Genomic DNA, 21,698 nt, shown 5'->3' with positions numbered 1-21,698 from the left:
TCACCAGAAAGAAATTCCTCTGTTCAAGAACTATGTTTGGGGCACCTGGGTGGCTCATTTGGTTGAGCGTCTGACTTTGGCTCAGCTCATGATCTCGCAGTTCGTGGGTTTGAGCCCTGTGTTGGGCTCTGTGCTGACAGCTCAGAGCCTGGAGCCTGTTTCAGATTCTGTATGTCCCGCTCGCTCTCTGCCCCTCCCCTGCTCATGATCTCTCTCTTTGTCTCTCAAAAATAAATAAATGTTAAAAAAAAAAAAAAGAACTATGTTTAAATCTTGAGGCATTTTTTTAGCCTTTCAAAAAGTTCGTTCCTTAAGAAAAAAACTTACTTCACAGAATATATATGTCACAAATATGTGCTTGACATTAGTGGCCAATGTATATATTCTGACAGCAAAGTCAAAATACTTTATTTCCTTCTGATGTAAGATAGAAAAACAGAACTCTAAGAATATTGTATAAAGTAGGATTTAAAAAGAACTGTCCTAGGAGCGCCTGAGTGGCTTAGTCAGTTAAGCATCTGACTTCAGTTCAGGTCATGATCTCACAGTTCATGAGTTTGGGCCCTGTGTCAGGGCCTGCTTCAGATCCTGGTCTCCCTCTTTCTCTGCCCCCTCCTGCTCCTGCTTTTTCTCTCTCAAAAATAAAATAAACATAAAAAAATTAAAATTAAAAAATCTGTCCCATGTATTCTCTACTTTTCAATGTTCCTAAGACAAAAACCACTTTAATGGGAACCACATTTTGAAATATTAATTTCTCAGTGCTTTCAGTTCAAATTGCTAAAAGGTAACATCAAAATTTGTCTTTCTATGCTTTCTGTCTGAACGTTTCATAATATCAGGTAATGACGGCTAACTCTGAAGCTGTGTTGAGTATTATGGTAGCTTTTAACTTAAAGAGTCATTATCATATATCTCATACATATATGTCAAATATCACACATAATTGGGATTGTTTCAAAATAACCCAGGAGGAGGAAGGAGAGCAGGTTTACAGATAAACTACTTCTGACCATGAGTTGAGAACCGTTGAAGGGGGCATGGATACAGAGTGGTTTCATGACACCATTCTCTCCATTTCTGTGTAGGTCTGAAATGTTTCATAGGACTTAAAATAAGCATTTACAAACTGCCACGTAAGTGATTCTCTCAATGTTAAACCTTAAAGAGTTGAGGCAAACTATAAAGCAGGTCATTTAGCTGGGGACAAAGAAATGAGACTGAAGAGAAAGGCTAAGCAAGGCCATCTGTTTCGTTGCAGTGCGGATCCACACCCCAAGTCCTGGAATAAACACACATAGTTACAGACTTCAAAAGAAACACAGCTACCTGTGAATACAACATTCTGCCAAGTCTATAAACTATGAAGATGGTTTTAATAGTACTACAAATATGGGGGGAAATTAACCCACCTATTCATGGAATTAGAAGACCTGATATAATAAAGCAGTTACATTTCTGTAACCGATCCTGGATAACTACTGTTTACTTACAACAATAAATTAAAATACTATGGCACTGCAAAGTATATAGATTTTTTTATGAGTCTTCTAAAATAAAATCTGCTCTTACAGACATTTTTTTTTTTATATAGGAAAAGTTAAAAGAGAAACATATTAGCAATTTCGAGAGAAACAGTTTAGAAAAAATCCAAACCCCTTAAGGCACCTGAGTGGCTCAGCCCCTTAAACATCTGACTTTTGATTTCGGCTCAGACCATGATCTCACTGTTTGTGGGTTCGAGCTCCGTGTCCAGCTCTGTGCTGACAGTGTAGAGTCTGCTTGGGATTCTCTCTCTCCTTCTCTCTTTGCTCCTCCCCAGCTTGTGCGCTCTCTCTCTCTCAAAATAAATAAACTTAAAAAAAAAAGAAAGAAAGAATCCAAACCCCTCAAAAGAATTAATGAGCAACATTCATTACTGTCAAAGGCTAATTAAAAGACCCGAGACTTCCATCACAGGGAAACATAATGATCCTTTCCCCTATCCCTTACCACCCCTGACCCCAGATTTTTCTAGAGACAACTGCAAGGATGAAATATCAGCCACTTCGGAAATGTACAAGATTCTACAAATAAACTTAACAGAATGATCTATGGTGTTTGGATAAGCCTAACAACGTCTCTTACAGTACTTCTAACATAGGACATTTTATTTTTTTCTAGAAGGAAGCTTCTCTAATGAAGATCCTAGTGATAATGGTACGTTAGTGACTTTGCAAAAAAGATGTACCAGAGACTAGCAGCATCTCACCAAGAGGTCCTTGGACTTTTTATAGTAACATAAAATGAATTCTAGATTGAGGCTGCTCCCAGATTCCTTGCAGTCCTGGAGTTAATTTTATATTCATGGTCCCTATATATGAAGTGCTAATAGACATTTTAAAACATTACATTCCAGGGGTTTTCTTCCTTGGAAAATATTCCTGCTTTTGTTCTTCTAAGGAAGCCATGATGGACATTGCTCAAGTCAACATGTTAGGTTATAACCATGATGTAAACAGTAAACTGCACCCTAAAGGTAATAAAGCCGACCCTCATCTTTGTAAACTTAACTGTATGCTAAAGATACTAAAGTCAACCCTATAGCTTTTTTACTATTATTTGTTATATGAAAGCTGCCATATTTCTTCAAAAAAAATTTTTTTAATGTTTAATTTATTTTTGATAGAGAGAGACAGAGCATGAGGGGGGAGGGGCAGAGAGAGAAGGAGACACAGAACCGGAAGCAGGCTCCAGGCTCTGAGCTAGCTGTCAGCACAGAGCCTGATGCGGGGCTCGAACCCACGAACGTGAGATCTGACCTGAGCCGAAGTCGGAGGCTTAACCGACTGAGCCACCCAGGCGCCCTGTGCTGCCATATTTCTAATATTGCCACATGCATACATAAAACAAACTGCTTCATTTTTAATATCTGTAATATTTAATAATATAGCACAGCTTCCCAAAAATCCAGAGATATTTACCTTGCTACATAATAGGCCCTGAAAACAGAAGGCCCAAGTTTGAATCCTAACTCCACCAGATACAAACAAATGGCTTAATTTCTCCATGTTTCAGTTTCCTTATCTGTAAAATGGAACTAGCAATACCTAGCTCACAGCACTTTGGAAATTTTATTGAACATGTCTGATGCATTTTCCTTATTCATTCATTAATCACTGAATGTATGTTTTATTCACCAAATATGTATTCCACCGATAACAAGGTTTAGTATGCCAACTTTACTTGCTTAATATTTCTCCAGTACAAGGATATATATAAAAACTCTGACTTTCTTTAAACTTATTTTTGGTTTATGGTATTTTACTGATGTGGTAAAGAAATACATGGTCTGAAATATGTGATTGCCATATTCTAAATTCCCAAAATAGAATCATTAACAAACATGGCTCTTGAGGAATTTAAATGTAACTAAAAAGTATTTTATAAGTAATCTCCAGGCGACTGCAACTTGTCTTTTTAAAGCTCCTTGTTGGATTACTTAAATTAGAGGAAGCAGAAATTGCTCATTTCAGGACTGTTGAGAAGTAGTGCTTGAAGTTATTAATTCTGATATAATAAACATCACCACTATGATCCGCTGCCTTGGTTGAAGAGATCTGGCAAGGAAAATGGCTTATAAACTGGAAGAGACTAAAGTCAGTAAGTCAATGACCTTTACACAGATGTCATTTCTAAAAAGTAAACACAATGTATAAATTTTGTAAATTCTACACTTAGAAATTTGTTTTTACCTTATTTGAAAGGTGGACAGGGGAGTAAATATACTATAAACAAAATTCAAAGTATAAGATTCTTTTCAAAAATCTTGTGTACTATGAAGATGTATATAGATGTTATTATCATATACCATATATGTGTCTCCACACCAGAAACAGGATAAAGCAAAGTACTAATTGAAGGAGGTTTAAAAAAAAACAAAAAAACAAAAAGTTGAGTCCTTTGGTGAGATCAGAAAGACTTTAAAGAAGCATTTCTGCAAATCTCAAATATAAAAATACTCAAACTCCTCCTCCTCTTGATTCTACTAAAATAAAGTACTCTGATTTAGGTGAATTTTTGCTTTGCTTGGACTTTAGGGAAATTACTGAATTAGAATCAGCAAAATGTTTCTAGGCACATCCATATTAGACACTACAGAATGCCCAGAAAGACTGCATCTCAAAAAAAGTAATGGTACAGATATGATGTGTTAAAAAGAAGCCTACTTCACTCTGTGGGCAGAGTCAAAGATTTAAAGGTTCTTTTGGGTGACGGGGTGGCTTAGTCCGTTAAGTGTTCAACTTTGGCTCAAGTCATCATCTTATGGTTCGTGAGTTCAAGCCCCACACCGGGCTCTCTGCTGTCCGCAGAGCCCACTTTGGATCCTCTGTCTCGCTCTCTCTCTGCCCCTTCCCTGCTCTCTCTCTCAATAAAATAAACATTTAAAATATATAAAGGTTTTTTTGCTGAGTCAATGTAAACTGCCTGCACTTAAATTTGATCTTTAAGACCTCCCCAAATCAGAACATTCCAAAATGAATCATCAACTGCATACATACACACACACACACACACACACACACAGCCTAGAGTACAAACATTAATAGCATTTTACTAAGTTTATAGATGGTATTATTTTCTTTAAAATGTTTTCTATTTTACAAGTTTTACAATAATGCTATTGCTTTTCTAAATTAGAATAAAACAATGAAATTCAGATTTTTAAATGCAAAAACATAAAATAAATAAGATTATGGCCAACAAATGGCAAAATAAGGCAAGCCAGATAAATACTTCTCTTTAGAAAACACTCGTCAGGTAAATCAAGAAATCACAGAAAGGAAAAATGTCATTTCGTTTTACTATGTAAGATGAGCTACATTCATTTATTGCTAAGTGGCAATCTCATTAACCTACTTGATAATGCGGAATTATGATTACCTTTCTTTCTAAACAGTTTACTTTAAAAAATAATACACGCTGGGGTGCCTGGGTGGCTCAGGAAGTTGAGCGTCCAACTTCGCTCAGGTCATGATCTTGTGGTTCATGAGTTCAAGCCCCACATCTGTGCTGTCAGCACAGAGCCTGCTTCAGATCCTCCATCCCCCTCTCTTTCTACCCCTCCCTAGCTCATTCTCTCTCTCTCTCTCTCTCTCTCAAAAAACATATTACAAATATATTTTTAAAAAACAACAGACGTTAAGACTAACAAAACAAGGTTTTTATGGTCAAATTAAGAAAGTTATTCTTTAGCTAAAATTAATATATGTACTGACTGTTTTCAAACAGAAGGGAAATGATGGGCACGACTCTTCTTGTCACATTACTCTCTGCTGTACCTATTCTCAGACCTGTCCCTTTGTACATGTGATGATCTCTGGTGCATTTCCCAGATAACTATCACTGACAGAAGTTATTCAAATTGCCGGGTAAACTAGGAAAAGGTCTTACAAATTCAGGGTAGACTGCTCTCCCCTTGTGTACAACTGCAATGGCCACTTTAATGATTCTAGGAAGGAGTCAGCTGTGCATGTAGTGGTTCTAACTGAGAAAAGAGATTTCAGAAATGACTCATGTGTTGGTATAATTTGAAAATAAAAATACAGTGAGCTTACATCTGCACTATACACAACCTAAGAATGAACCCATCTCTATTTTAGAATAAAGATATTTAGAGGAAATATTTTCCCAGCTTTTTATTTTTCTTGGCTGCCCGTCCCAAGTCCCAAAGGTGTTAAGTAGACAACATTTTGGGAAATGAAAGAGCCATTTGCTTGCTTCCTATGCCAGCTGGGAGTCTGACAGCACCCCTAAGAGGCAAGATGCCCCAATTTTGAGCAAAACTGTCTTTCTCTGGGTATGGATAATTTAACAAGAAATAACATCTCGTAGTAAGCCCTGCATCGAACAACTGAATGGTTGTTACTGGAACAACAGCCCTAGTATGAGGTGACAGGGAAATTCACCTGTGTAGGGCTATAAAGAATCAATGTCAGAGCAAAAAGAACTATTAATGCCTGTCTTGATAATACAGTAGCAAAGCAAAACATTTTAATGGCAAGGGTTAAGAAAAGATAGATGTGGACACAGAAACTACAAAACAGTAATGACTTCAAAAAGAGCGGCCATATTGAATCCTTCTGAGCCTAGCACTTCAATACAGGAAAATTACCAAACTTCTTAAATCTCACTTTCCTTATCAATAAAATACAGCTAACACTAGAACCTACCTACCTGACAGGCTTGTTCTGAGAGTTTTTTTGGAGGATTAAATCTTTCAAGTAATAAGCTTGGTACAGTGTCTGTAACAGTCATTTATTCCTTTCATCCACAACTATTTATGAAGAACTTACTATACAAAAGGCACCATACTAGCTACTAGCTATTGTGACAAATGAAAGATATATATCTATTCTCATAGATTCTCTCTATGGTCTACCGGGAAATACAGATAAATGAATTACAAGGTGTGACAAGTTCTATGGAGGAAACTAATGAGTCCAGGGGCATAAACCAAGAGAGCAAGGAAATTCAACTTGAGATAATGGTCAGGAAGTATCTCTGAGGGGAGAAATAAGAAGGCATTAGCCATATACAGAGGGCACAGAAGTATACGGATAGTGTTTTAGTCATAGGTACTGAAAAGTGCGAAGACTCAACCCAGCTGTGGAAAAGAGCTCGTAGCTTGTTTGAGGAACTGAGAAGAACCCAGAATAACTGAAGCCTCATGAGCCAAATGACAGAAAAATCATAGGGACAGGCAGGAGCCAGATGACACTCTGAGAGCCTCGGTAATTGTGACTCTATTCTATGCAAATTTATTCTTCAGTGGAAAGCTACTTAAGTTTCTGTTTTTCAGAGGCAGGGATAATGCAATTTATGTCTTACAAACATTGCTCAAGCTATTTTTGGAAAATGTATTCTAGAGGAATGTGAATGGAGGTAGAAGAATTAGCCCCAAGACCAATGCAGGGAAGTCCAGGGGAGAAAGCTGTGCTTGCCTGGAGTGGTAGCACAGAGATGAAGAGTGGCTGATGGATCCCAGATATATTTTGCAATGGACTGAAAGGGGGTGGGGGGGATGACAGGGAGGAATCAAAGATAACTCCTGCTTGGCTGATGGTGGCATGGCATATAACACAGTTAAGTATTTAATTAATTGTAGCTATTCCTAACTACTATTAGACCAAAAGACAGAGAACTGGTGAGTGTTCAGCCAATATGATGGGGGGGATTAGGACAAGGTATGAGGGAATAGCAATATTAAACAAAACTTCCCACTGAAAACAACTCTAAAAGTGAGATGAAATAAACAAACAAACCCAGCTATTTGAAGGCACAGAGAGAGCAACCAAGGCATCCAGGACATTAGGAACCAAAAGCCCACAAAGAAGGGAAACACCTTGCAATCTCCTCCTTCCCCTTCGGGTATTTGCCAACTACCAATACATGGCATAAAGGCCACATGCAAAGCACATCTTGGGGTCTGTATCAGTCCCATTGGACTGGGAAGACAAAAACTGGAATTCTGTACTACCAGGTAGGCAGGAATTGAGGATCTCAGATAAAAGGAATCTCAAAAAACGAGCCAAACATTTGGCTCAATTTTTGCCCTCGAGAAATGTGCTGAATCACAACCATGCAGGAAACCCCAGCAAAAAGATGTTGCAAAGAGACTTAAAGGCTAAGCAGGGCTTTCATCAGCAGGTGACCCTTGAACAACATGGGGGTTAGGGGTGCCAATCCCCATGCAGTCAAAAATCCACATGTAACTTTTGATTCCCCCACAACTTAACTAACAGCCTACTGTTGACCAGAGGCCTTTCCAATAACATAAACAGTCAATTGTTCCACGCATTTATCTAAGCTATTAGTGTTATATATGTATTCTTATGATAAAGTAAGCAAGAGAAAAGAAAACGTTATTAAGAAAGTCACCAGGACAATACATTTAGTACCGTAACACATCCATGGGCATGTGCACCTGTGCCGCCCAAACCGTGTTGTCCAAGGGTCACCGCTACTTACAACTGCCAAGACTTGCCAAAAAGAAACATCTTGATATATACTCCAAACTTCCAAGTGAGAGCACAGAAGGGCTACAAACTAGCAGTGAGGCTGTTTGAATTTCCTGACAGCCCGGAATTCAGCCTCACGTCATATCCATCACTGATGAATTAAAGTGACCAATGCTCTTCTAACCTCCTGGCGGAGAATATTAAAACCTACCCGTGAAAGATAACATCCTTCAGATCCTCTATAACTGTTCGTCACAACGTTAATAAAACATAACCAGGTGTCCTAGTAAAGAGGATCAAATGATCAAAAACCAGACAACAGAAATAGGCTCACAGGTAATCTTGGTATTAGAGTCATCAGACAGGAACATTACAACAATGATTAAAATGCGCAGGACGACTGATGTAAACAGTATGAGAACTTGAACCTCTGTAAATTTTAGGCCTGAAAATACAAAAACTAAAACTGAGAATTTAATAATTGGATATAACTGAACACTGGACAGAGAAGATATGGTATGTGAACTTGAAATCACTAAAAAAAAATAAAATTATATATATATATAGCCAAACTGATAGAGTAAGGTGGGGGTGAGTGGACAGAAACAATGAAATGACCCAACATACATGTAACCATAGTCACAGAAGGAAAAGAGAGAACTGAACAGAAACAATATTTAAAGAATACCAGCTAAGAAAACCCCCAAAGTGACAAAAGATAACAAGCCATAGATTCACAGATGCTCCACAAACTCTACACAGAATCATTATGATAAAAGCCATATAGAAGCACAGACAGTAAAATTTCTGGAAACCAAAGACAAGGATAAAATCTTAAACACAGTCAAAGGAAAACATATTAACTTCAAAGGCGCAACAGTAAAACCAAAAGCTGACTTAACAGAGAGAGTGGGAGCCAGAAGTTATAAAATAACTTGAAAGTGTAGGAAGAATAGACCCTCTAAAAAATGAAGGTAAAACAAATGCACTTTTAAGGCCTATGAAGACAGAGAATGTATTACCAGAAGACCAGCACTGAAAGTAATACAAAAGGAAATTGCTTATAACAAAGGAAAATGACCCACAGATAAGTGCAGTAAAACAGTAAAAAATGAAGGCTTCCAAAAAGGGTAAATGTACAATAAAGTAAAATGAGTAATGGCTATTTTAATAAAAACAACACTATTATTACTACTACTATTACTATTATCTCAACAGCAACAATTATGATGTCTCTGGGGGTTTTGAATAAAGCAAGGCATGGAAGAGAGAAATGGGATTCAAATATTGTAAGGCCTTTCCATTTTCCTGGAAGTAAAGGAAGTAACTTATGATAGACTCAAATAAGTCGAAGATGTATACGGTAATCCTAAAGTCACCAGTAAAGAGATAATAAAAGAATTTATAACAAGCAAGCTAAGAGGAGAGATATCGAGGGGGAAAAAGTTTAATCCAAAAGAAAGCAAGAAATGAGGAAAGATGTTATAAAGGACTGATATTACAAGGAGGCAACAAATGAAAATGGTCAATTTAAACCCCAAAATTGTACCAAAGCAGTTACATTAAATGTGAAACAACACAGATTATCAAGTTTAATAGAAACAAACAAACAAACAAACAACTATATGACACGTGAAGAGATTCATCGTTAAGGACAAAGAAAAGGTTTTAAGAAAAAAAAAAAGAGGGAAACAGAAGCCAAAAGAGAAGTATACTACACCCAAAAAATAAATAAGCTTTAAGGCAAAGATTATTACTAGATATAATGACAAAAAAAGGCTCGATCCAGGGGTGCCCAGGTGGCTCAGTCAGTCAAGCGTCCAACTCTTGATTCCTGCTCAGGCCATGATCTCACAGCTGGTGAAACAGAGTCCCAGGTCCGGCTCCAGACTGTCAGCACAGATTCTCTTCCTCTCTCTCTGCCCCTCCCCATGCACAAGTGCATGCTCTCTCAAAATAAGTAAATTTAAAAGAACCCAATAGAAAGATCCAATTATAAACTTATTTGCAGCCAATAACTTAACCTCAATGTATAAGGCAAAATTTGAGAGAACCAGAAGAATATAGATGCAAATCTTCACATAATTGGAGATTTTAATACACTTCTCTCAACTGAGTGAAAAGAAGACAAAATAGTCAGTAGCTATATAGTGGATTTGAATATGACTGATAAATCTGACTTCAATGACATTAAGGACAGCACACTTAATTTTCTAAAACTGACCATAAAGCAAGTGTCAATGAGTTACCCACAAATAAAATCATAGAAAGAATAATAATCCTAGACCACAGTAATAGTAAACAGAGTATCAACAACAAAAATATAGCTAGAAAATCCCCAAGTGTTAGATATGATGCAATATATTTCTAGAACCCATGGATCGAATAAGAAACTACAATGGACATTTTAAAATATTGTGAATTGGGTGATAAAAATATATCAGACTTGTGAGATCCAGCTAAAGTTGCTTTTACAGGAAAATTTCATGACTTAAATGCATACATTAAAAAAAAGACTTTTAATGATATGAATATCTATCTCAAGAATCTGGAAAAAGAACAGAAATTAAATTTTAAGACAAGACAGAAGGAATGAAAGAAAGGTAAACGCAGGAACCAATTAGAAAATATGTTTTAAATCTGAAAATTGGCTCATTAAAAACTGATGGAGATAAAGAGGAAGCACAAATCACCAACGAGCAGACTTATCATTACAGATACTGTGAACATCAAATAGGTAGGTGGGTAGGTAGGTAGGTACGTAGATAAAGATAATGTGTAAAATTGTAAGCCAAAAATTGGAAAATTTTGACAAAATGGATAAATCCCTTGAAAAGTAAAACTTGTCAAAATTGACAAAGAAGTAATAGAAAATGTGAATAGTCCTACATGTATATATGTAAGAAACAGATTCAACAATCCCCACAAGAAAACTCCAGATAGCTTCACCAGTGAATTCTTCCACACATTTGTAGATGAAAATCAATCCTCACAAACTCTACCAAATACAAAACATTTCCCAGCTCATTTTATGAAGTCATCATAAGCTTGATAAACTAAACCTTTTCTAGTCAATCTTTTTCATGAACAAAAATGCAAACATTGTAAATGAAATGTAACCTAGTATACAAACACAATAAAGCATAAACAAAAGTTAAAGTCATCCAGTATTCCAAGGATGCTTCGAACTTAGTAAATATGTTTCCCTCTTCCCCTGCAAATTTTAACACATAGCAACTACATTACCCTTAGAAAATAATCAGACAAGGCACAGAGATATGTTTTAAAATACGCATTATGTCATTGTTTATAAGAGCTTTTAAATGCCAATGGGTATAAAATTAGCTAAACAATTTATGTACATCAGAATCAGTTCAAAATTATAATATGGTTCTATAGTTATTTGTATAGATAGCTGTTCATGATATATGACTCAATGAAAAAAGGAGCATACAAAAGCAGGAATATTTCTAAGGCAAAAACACTAATTTTATATTAAGATAAAGAAAACTGAACATATATCATGAGAACATTTTGTCTAGACACAATGAATTGCCATCTTAATTTAACTTCACAAACAAAAGATTTAATGCCTAACTAGACAATATTTTCATCAGCAGGAAGAACATTTTCTTCTCAAAATGTAGTCATAGAAAATTGCCCACATATATATTTTACTTAGACCACAAAAAATGTGACTGGATTTGAATCAATCAATATAAAATCTGCAATACAGAAGTAGCTATAGTACAAAGACAAAACCAAAATACTCTGAAAGCACTGAATCCATTAAATATGTTAGATCTATAAAGCAGTTAATAGTTTCTACAAACTAGTGAGTTTATAGAAAAAAAGTTACACACACACACACATACACTCTCAATGTTCCAATAAGTTTAAAGAAAACTCCTTATAATTCTAGCAGTAAGACAATCCACGCCATTAAAACCATCTAACCCAGAGGCACAGTATTTTGCAACGATCTATAAACAGGTTGGCTCTACCTTACTGTACTAGCTCAGACCAATCAGGTATGAATGCCTGCAGTAAGGTGTTGGTAAGGAATCTAAGGTATTCTGCTTTGGAAAATGTGCTTGAGGGATTTAGCAGGTATGGTAGGGGGAAAGGGCTTAGTATGTTTATCACTATTACCATCAGACCCAAATTCCTATCCTGGCTCTACGACCTCCTTATCCTCTCTAAACCTAGACTGTGAGAAAGTAAAAATCAGCTCTGCTGATAATCACACTGTGATGTCTGTGAAAGACACAGCAAGGCCAATAGAAGACGGATAGGCAACAAAATTTCTCCTGTGGCCACACCAGAGTTTCAAAATGACTAACATCTGCCCCTGCCCCCTTTCTATCGCCTTCGTCCTAAACAAAGGCTGCTGAGAGAACCGATTACTAACCCACCTCTACTTCACAGCTGAGGGCACACAGTCCAGAGCTAGTCTGTACTTCCCTTGGTTTCACATTAGAGTCATGCAGCACAACCCAAACCCTAGCCCAAACTTCCCACATTTCTCATTACTGAGGCCGGGCACAGCTGCTCAGGCATGCGCTCTTCCATACTACGGCCAAGTCATTAACCTGATGTGTTTCGCTACAGATGCACCCCTGCTGGTCTTATCCTGGTGGGCAGGAGCAGCTTCTTCATCTATATGCCAACTATATTCATCCAGGGTCACCATGAGGGTTAAGTGAGATGTTACTGTGCAAATGCCAAGCAGCTGCCTGGTATGGCCAGTACACAACAAACACTACCTTCTCCTTCCTAGGAGTCCAAAATAAAGCTATATACATAATTTTACTTTTTTAATCATGTATCTTTCCCTATCGAGAATCTACATCTCTGCAAAACACAGTTAAGATCTGAAAACAAGCCCCTCAGGTAAACAGAACTCTAAGCAACCAAAATAGACATGACCAAGTCCATGAAATAAAGACCATGCACTTTTCTATAAAGCAACTCCTGAAAATCCTACTTGGACACCATTTGATATTTTTAACATACTTTAATAAACTTTGAAAATCTGTCCTCCACATCCATAGCAAATAAGAATCAGCAACTGTAAATGCTGCAGAGAGAGGGGTAAGCATAACTGCTCAACAAGGCAGGGGACAGAAAAACTGTTAAGTATTAAACACAGTAACTTAAAATGCTCAGAAATCTGAAGCCATCTTATGCAATGGTTCTAAGTTTTTTTGCCTGAACATTCCAGCTATAAAATACTTGGGCATTTTACCTCCAATAGATGTATCTTCATTTATATTTTATATATATTATAAGACAATACTAAAACAGAAATTAAGAGATTAAAATATTATTTTCCATTTCAACTATTGTTTTAATCTTGCAACCACTAAAAATGCTATTACTATTACATTTTAAGTGAGAGCACTGTTAATATGCCTCTTTTTAAATTTTGTTTTCTAGGGCACCTGGGTGGCTCAGCTGGTTAAGCATCTGACTTTTGGCTCAGGTCATGATCTCATGGGTTGTGCGTTTGAGCCCTGTCTCAGGCTCTGTGCTGACAGCTTGGAACCTGGAGCCTCCTTTGGATTCTGTGTCTCCCTCTCTCTCTCCCTCCCCAATTGCTCTCCATCCTTCTATCAAAATAAAAATAAATCTTAAAAAAAGCACTGTTACACATTGTAACTGAAAAACTCAGCTCACAAAGATGCACAAATCTTTACGGAAAAATATGTCACTTACTGGTTTACTAAATGGTATCACTTTTCTATTCTATCACCAAATATGTACAAGATTTTTTTTTTTATTTTACAGAGGAAGAGAGCATGTGTGCAACAAGTGAGGTGTGGGGGGTGAGGAAGAGAAGGGCAGAGGGAGAAAAAGAACCCCTAGCAGGCCCCACTCACAGAGCCCCACACAGGGCTTGATCCCAGGACCCTGGGTCATGACCTGAACTGAAATCAAGAGCTGGACACTCAACTGACTGAGCCACCAGGATGCCCTGGCATTAAGTTTTCATTGAAAGTCAGTTACCAGGGGTGCTGGGTAGCTCAGTTGGTTCAGCATCCGGCTCTTGGTTTTGGTTCAGGTCATGATGTCACTATTCCTGAGTCTGAGCCCTAAGTCAGGATCTGTGCTGACAGTGCAGAGCCTATTTGGAATTCTCTCTCTCTCCCTCTCTCTGCCCCTTTCCTGCTCATTCTCTCAAAACACATAAACTCAAAAAAGTAAAAAAGTAAAAAAATTTTAAGTCAGTTACCTGATGTCAATATTATGAAAATTTTCTTTTTCCTGATGTCAGATATTTTTGCAAGCTGAGTAAAATGTGTTGCTTTTTAGGTTTCTAATAAGTGGGTCCAAAGTCCACTGAAATTCTCTGTAAGATTTTTCAATAAACTGGAAATGTCTTAACATGTTTTCAAAATACTCTCTCCATAACATCAATTTCTTCTGAAAAGCAGATTACTTCTTCACTTATTGATTAAAATGTCAATTTTGCCTTGTAGAGACAACTTACTGTTTATTTTCTCAAAAATACCTGCGAGGTAGCATAATATTGATAGCTTCTTATCACCATGGAAAATATCAGCATCTATAATATTCATCTTTTGTAATTCAGCTTTAAGTTCTACAACTCCTTTTTTTTTTCTACAACTCTTTTAAGTACTTGGGCAGTGAGCCTCTGCTCCTGATCTCAATTCAAAGTCATATTCTTTTAAAAAGCATTGTTAAAGTAACCATGTAATATACAACAGAAACAGCATAAAACTCTTGAGAAAACTCCGGGTGCTACTGTTGGCTTCTGTATTACACAACTCCCCCAAGTTCCCGCAGCAAGCCACACTGCACCGTCTGTGTTGCAACCATCCAAATGTGGACCCAGAACACTCTCAGAGCCAATCCATATGCTAATTAATACAGCGCCTCAATTCCTCCCCCTGTCTGGAGCACAAAAAAACCAAACAGAAATTCTAGTATTATTCTTCTCACATCTCAACTGACTTGTCTCACATCACTGTAAATTACTGATGTGGCGAAGGGGCATAAAGCTTCGCGATCTGTTAGGTGCTCGGAGTTTGAAGTTGTAGCTTGGAGAATATTGATATGTTACACAGAGAAGTACTCGACGAGGAACGCTCATTGAACCGAATCGGTATTATTCTAATGATGGCTCTAGATCACCAAAAATTAGTCAAATTATGTGCAGTGTATTACACCTAAGGAAATCGACAGTAATCCAACTTGTTAGACTGGGATATTTACAAAATAGCCTTCATGTACTCAGAAAATTTACTGATTTAGAATGACTTATTCCCCAGTTTCCAGTTACCGTGAATTCTAAAATCACTTTCAATTTTCCCTCCCAGAATGAGTGGAATTCTTAAAAAATATATTTAAAAGGCATATAATTCAGTCTCCTAAAATACATTTACTGTTCCTTATTGTGAAAATTAGAGCCATTATTAGGCAACCACTAATTTAAAATAATTTCAAGCCTTACTATTAAAAATACATGTTTCATATTCAAAGCAGTAATAGAAGAAGACATCATACACTCCATATTTAACACCATAATTAGCAGCAGTAGTATGGAACAATATTTACTTTTTCTATAAATAACAAAGAAAATAAGGCTCCATGAGTCAAGAAAATTCATTCATTTTTAAATGTGTATTCTGCTTTTAAAATCATGAGAGAAATAAGACACATATCTATATAATTTGATATTGTAGAAGAATCTCAAACACACTGACAGAAAAGGATTGACACTTGAGGGCTAGAAATGAACTAAAAGCTGTTTTCACAGAAGAACATGAGCTGGAGTAGGATTCACAGCTAGAAGGGAAAAGGCTTTCAGAGCTGAGGTAAATTGTCTTTTGTTTTCTTAATTAGAAATGTCTAATTCAGAACACTGGAATGTAAGACATATTTAAGGAAAACAATTTAGAAGAACATTCCATTAGAGATACATTATTTAAGTTGTTTCTCAAGTCACATGTAAATGTACTTCTCTACTCTTGAGCTTCATAAAACCTCTCCACTTATAGTTGAAATAAGACTTCCAGTAAGAGAAAGAAAAATTCAAAGGAGCTGTAAGTAAAGAGAACATTTGAGGCACTAGATCTTTTTTCCAAGTTAATAATGTTCTCTTCTCTGGGCCTTTTTCTAGTAGGACATCTTCCCCTGGTATACTCTACATCTGTCTTGTTACTTTACCTTGGAAAAGTGATAAAAGTTCACTTTGAAAGGAAATTCATTTAGCAGTTTCCTATCCACCAGAGGGCTCCCATATTTCTCTACAAATGTAAGGGATACAACATTACAATAGTCATTAAGCACTGAAGAAACTCAAACTCTCATTATCTTATTTAACCTCAGACAAAAAATTGTTCTATCTGTTACAATTTCTACATTAATAGCTTAAAAAGATACAGAGCTTTTCTCTAAGAGTTTTATCATCTAAAATGTTTCAAATGCCAAAATCGCTTTGCTATTATTCTCACACAGTCGATTTCTTCCTTAGGTAGGGTTTTCAATTTTATAGTTATCATAAAATATGATTTTAGTCCAAAGCTTCAAATAGTAGCTCAAATGTTTTATATCATACTTTCATATTTTTTGATAACTGTCCCACTCCAGAAAACAAAATTGTCATCTTATCTACCCAGCCTTAGGCCTTACTATTAACAGAAAGAGTAAATATGTTCTTTCAGTAAACCAAAAGTCATTAACATAACTCATCCTACAATTATTGACAATGAATCCTGCCCCATCATGAATTATGATTTGGGCTGGGGAAAAAAAATAAAGGAAATGAACCATTTAAGTACAATGTATTACAATGATATTCTGTTCAGATATTTTTAATTTTTTTCACAAATAAGTTATTACACTGCAATGTTAGTAAATCTTAGTTCAAACTCAATCATTCTTAGCAAAAGAAAAACCAGTATTTTATGTATATACACTTACGTAAGGAACATATTTATATAATGTTAATTGCTCAAGTACCAACTCTGCATTTTTTTTTTTTACAGAGTATAGCAAATCCATTCACTAGGGGTGCCACTCCCCCTCTAAACAGATCGACTTGCTAAATTCGGATTATAAAAAAAGAGACTCCTTATGGTAAACACAAAAATTTACTCAATGTTTAGAAATAAATTTGAAATGTGGGTTATATTTATAAAACAAAAAAGATGTTTGAAAAGCCTATTTTAAAGTCAGTCACAATCACTGTCATATAGACGTTATCAAAAACATCAATTGATTTAGCAATTACTGCAGCTCAAGAATGAATTATCTTTAATGAAACCATGATTGAGGTTGTCATTCCACTGCCCCACCTCACCTCCCAACTACGATTTTCCTTTACAACAGACAAGCATCATTAACATGTAAAAGAGCGTAACATTTGTTTCCACGTAGCACATACTAGCTGTCACCACTCAGAACCTTGGAAATTTCACTGCACCTAGCAAAAATGTATGTATTCATACTTGCAAGAGTATGTATCCTGATCGATTTGGAGTTATGCTGCAAAAAAAGGTCAGATTGTGGAAAGCGGTGGGGGTTGGGCAGGATTCAAAGTGGTAAAACTGTTCTCACTTTAAGTCATCAAAGTAAATGCAAACTATCAATAATTATTGATATGAAGAGTTTGACAAATACATTTTAATCAACAACTTCAAACCAATATCTGTCATGTTATATTTTTAAAAGTTGCAAATTCTAGGCACGTATCTAATGAAGGCACTTTTTAAGCAAAAATGCAATGTAAATATAGCAGCAAATGAAGGTTTAAGAGGTTGTGACACGGGGGAAAAAAGCCTCGAGACTTCTAGCAAGTTGAGCAGCTAGAAAATGAAACATGAAAAATACTTGGAACAATCTAATCTGAGCTGTAGATTAGACACACTCTGAAACAGCGTCATCAGGGCATTATATGTTTATTACATAATACTGCTTTGCCCTTGCATATCACCTTTAATCAAGGGATCTCAAAGCACCACTGAATCAGGGCCTTAAATACAGTCTAAGGCAGAAATAGTTACATTTTATAATTGCACCTATTAATAAAACCTTGCCACTAGTTCCCATCCCCTTGATCTGAGCATTAGCTTCCAAACCTCCTCTCTGACTTGGAAACTGTATTCCCCAAATCATTTCAGTTTTTTAACTGATGCTACACACATCCCAGTTTCTCTTCAGCAGTGGGCCTAAAGAAAGTAGTGGCACTGTTTTAATGACACAAATCTATTTCATTACAAGTTCTGTGACAGAATAAATGGTACTTAGAGTGGACATATCCTGCCCGGTGCGTGATGATGTAAAATGGAGGCCTTAGAGAACAAATCTTTGCTGGAGGTGATGAGTCCAAAAACCACTCAACTAACAGGGCAAATAGCATTTTCCAGCTCAGTCCAGAGATCTTTCTAGGCAACTTGAAGACTGGAGTAGAGAGAAACCATATCCAGCTATCCTTAATGGGGCAGAAGACTATATTCTCGTGTGTGCACACCTCTCGTGTGTGAGGGAAGGGAAAACTAAAGGGACAACACACAAGTTTTAAGACTCTGGAAGTAAAGTGTAAGTTGCTGTGTGGCCACACAAGAAACAGAATAATGTGGTCGCTATACATTAAATAGCATATTAAATGGCAAATCAAACAAAAGCAAAATGTCTTTAATCCAAGGTCAAAAATGCCATTTACAGGCATTTAGGGTTGGGGCTTTCTATTTTTTTTTGAGTCTGTAAATGAGGTTCAATTCTATAGAAACATCTGACATTTTAAAATTTAATCGGCAAAGTCCAATTGTGTTTTTTTAATTGGAATACACGAACACTCAAATGTTAATGTTAACTTCAATTCTTTCATAAACAAGATCATTGATCTTCCTGTTAATTGCATTATGTTTGTCCCTAGGACTGCAAAGTGTAATTTCAATTCACACAAACCCACCAACCCCCCAGCACTGTAAGCCTGCACGGCTACTGTAGTCAACGGACTCACAATATTAACCAACATTAACCTTTAGAAACACAAAGAAATGCATCCATAAACAAGAACACTTTTTGTTTCAAGTTCTCAACATTCAAAGATCAAGGCTCAAAAATTTATCAGCTTTGAAAAGTCCAATGATGTAACACTAGCAAATATGTGGTACTAAAAGTCCTGAAAATCCGTAAGAAGCACCAATATGCGGCCAGCCTAGATTTGTAAAAATTCCCAAACATCTTAATATTCTGTTGCCCTACTTGTTCAACCCAGACATATTGAACAGCTCACGGTAAATTCTAGTAGACTTTTTCTTGAAGACGTACCCGTCCTTGCGCCTGAAAACATCAAGTTTGTATCTACTGCATTAATGATCTCGTCAGTGTCACAGAACAAGATTCCCGTTTTCCAGTCTACCTCGGAATCCAGTAGGGACACCCGTCCTCAGCTCGGCCCACTGTCACTGACGTTTTCAGAAGCTTCAAGATACAAGTGTTCAAAGGCTTCTAGCAGAGAGGGAGAGATTTTCCCCACTTCAAGCTACATTGCCACATCTTCCCTACTTCTCCATTGTCTTAAATGACTGAGAAGACACAACCAAATCTGAAAAGCCATATTAAGAGCGGTTCTTCCTAAGAGGGGGACACCAAAACCTCCAACTTCTCCAAATCTCCCAGCGCCGTGGCGTTTCAACAGCCCCCCCCCCGCCCCGCAAACCTTCGCCCCACGCCTGCATCCTTTCCGATTCAATAAGCTTGGAAGCCACAATTAAATCAGTGTCGTAACTTATCCTTCACTTACCATATCCGCCGGGACATTACTGGACATCTTGCCGTTTGAGATACACCCAGATGTTTACCGGGGGGGAAAAATGACAACAAACAAACAAAAAAGAGCAGAAGTCTTCCAAGCTACAGAAATCAATTTTAACGATCTTGGTTGGTTCGTGATGTGCTTTCCCCAAAAGTAAGTTATCTCGGAGCCCAAGCGCCGGCCTGGCCGAGGTTCCGAGCGAAGAGGAACAATCCCCAGGAGCTGGGTGGCCGGAGCCAGAGGGAACTCCCGGGACGGCGGCAGCGGCCCCCGTCGTCGTCGTCGTCGTCAGCAGCAGCAGCTCCAGGACCGGCCGCGCCAGGTAGACCGAGCCGAGTGACACACGGACATGGAGCGGGGTGGGAGGGGGTTAAATCCGCCTTCCTCCTTTCCCAGCCCGGCAATGATTCACACTTGCTCCCGAGTCAAGTCCTCATTAAGCAGGAGGAGAATGCCCCGGCGTGGATGTACACAGATAACTATGTGGCTACACATGGACGCGTGAGCCGTGAGTGGCGGCCGCGCAGGGGCCGGCGGTCGGCTCTGGGAAGCCGCTCAACTCGCGCCGCCGGGGCTGAGAGCCGGGCAGCGGAAACCCGCGCTCAAGGGCATTTAACTAGTTGGGAGCCGAAACGAAAGCCCGGGGGCGGCCGGCAGGTGGGGGGGACGCGGGGAGCTCGGGCCGGGCGGGAGACCCCACGGCCCCTCGGGGCTCAGGCCGAGGGCGCCTGCGGGCAGCGGCGGGTCTCGGGGTGCATCGTCTCCGGCTTCTCGGCGCTCCTCTCCTGCCTCCCCTACTCTCCCGTCGCCGCCTTCCCCTCCCCTCCGACGCCGACTTCGGCTGGTCCCCGGAAGAGGCCGGGTCCTCCCTCTCCTCAGCCCGGGTATGGTTTCCTCTCGGAGCTTTGTCTCTCCTCCTCCTCCTCCTCCTCCTCCTCCACTTTTCAGTCTCAAACGCCGCAGCCGCCGCCTGTCATCGCCTCTCAAGCCAACATGGCGGCGACGGCAGCAGCCGACTGAGCGCAAGTCGGGGACACGGGGAGAGCACGGCCCCTCCTCGCAGCAGCCGCCACCACCGCCCCCGCCTTCCCTCCCCCCTCCGCGGACACCCTGTGCGTCACTACGGAGACCACTCTCGAGCATCATGGGAAGTGTAGTCTACGCTATGGGGGGGGGGCGGCCTAAGGCGTCCTCTCCGGACTCCGAAGCCACGCCTCTCCTAGCAACAGTTGCTAGGAAAGGAAAGCTCGCTTTAGCCAAGCTACCGTCTAGGAGTTAGGTGATGCCTGCTACCAGGAGTGCGGTGAGCGTGCGAAATATTTGGAGAAAATAATTCTGCACAGAGAAATTCCCTCAAGCATAATATACACACAGACTAAAAATACGGTTACCTCCAAGAAGAATCATTCATTTTAATGACAGCGTGCTCTCCACATCCTGCAATCTCAAAGCATTTTGTATAGTGATTTCATCTAGGTCTTCTCAGCATTACATTTGGAAGATCAGAAGCAATCATTGATTTCCAATAAGGTCGTAGAAGTTCAACAGGAACAAGGATCTCATTAAGCAGGGAGACTGTTTGAACATGTGTTTCTTGAAGACCTAGGGCCATAAAGCTACAATCTAGTTAATTGAAATTACCAAAAACTGTATTAGGTACAATAGTATTTCGTGCCAAATGTATATCAGGAAATAGCTGCTACAAACTACTTGGGGAATTCACCAGTTTACCAGGCTAGCCCCCACATTCTATTTAACTCAAAATGTAATAAAAAAGCTACACACCCACAGCGATTAGCAAACAGCACAAAATGATACCATTAGTGAGAAACTAGAGGAAGAGTATGTCTACTCCAAATTTAGTAACAAAACTCAGAAGCCACCAACGTCTATCTGACTCCCTATTCAGA

General features: G+C 38.5%; 1 protein-coding gene across 1 annotated transcript in view; it reads right to left on the bottom strand.

Moving 5' to 3' along the window:
- UBL3 (ubiquitin like 3) overlaps nt 1-20,842 on the bottom strand; it is a 65,618-nt gene extending 44,776 nt beyond the window's left edge. Inside the window, exon 1 of the mRNA XM_029936894.1 lies at nt 19,777-20,842. Within this exon, the coding sequence (XP_029792754.1) occupies nt 19,777-19,803 (27 nt within the window). The 5' untranslated portion in view covers nt 19,804-20,842. The remainder of the gene's footprint in view (nt 1-19,776) is intronic.
- Nucleotides 20,843-21,698: the final 856 nt, after the last annotated feature.

The sequence above is a fragment of the Suricata suricatta genome, chromosome 4 (assembly GCF_006229205.1).
Source record: "Suricata suricatta isolate VVHF042 chromosome 4, meerkat_22Aug2017_6uvM2_HiC, whole genome shotgun sequence".
Taxonomy (NCBI): Eukaryota; Metazoa; Chordata; class Mammalia; order Carnivora; family Herpestidae; genus Suricata; species Suricata suricatta.
Note: the sequence above shows the minus strand (reverse complement) of the source record. Positions and strands in the feature narration are given on the sequence as shown.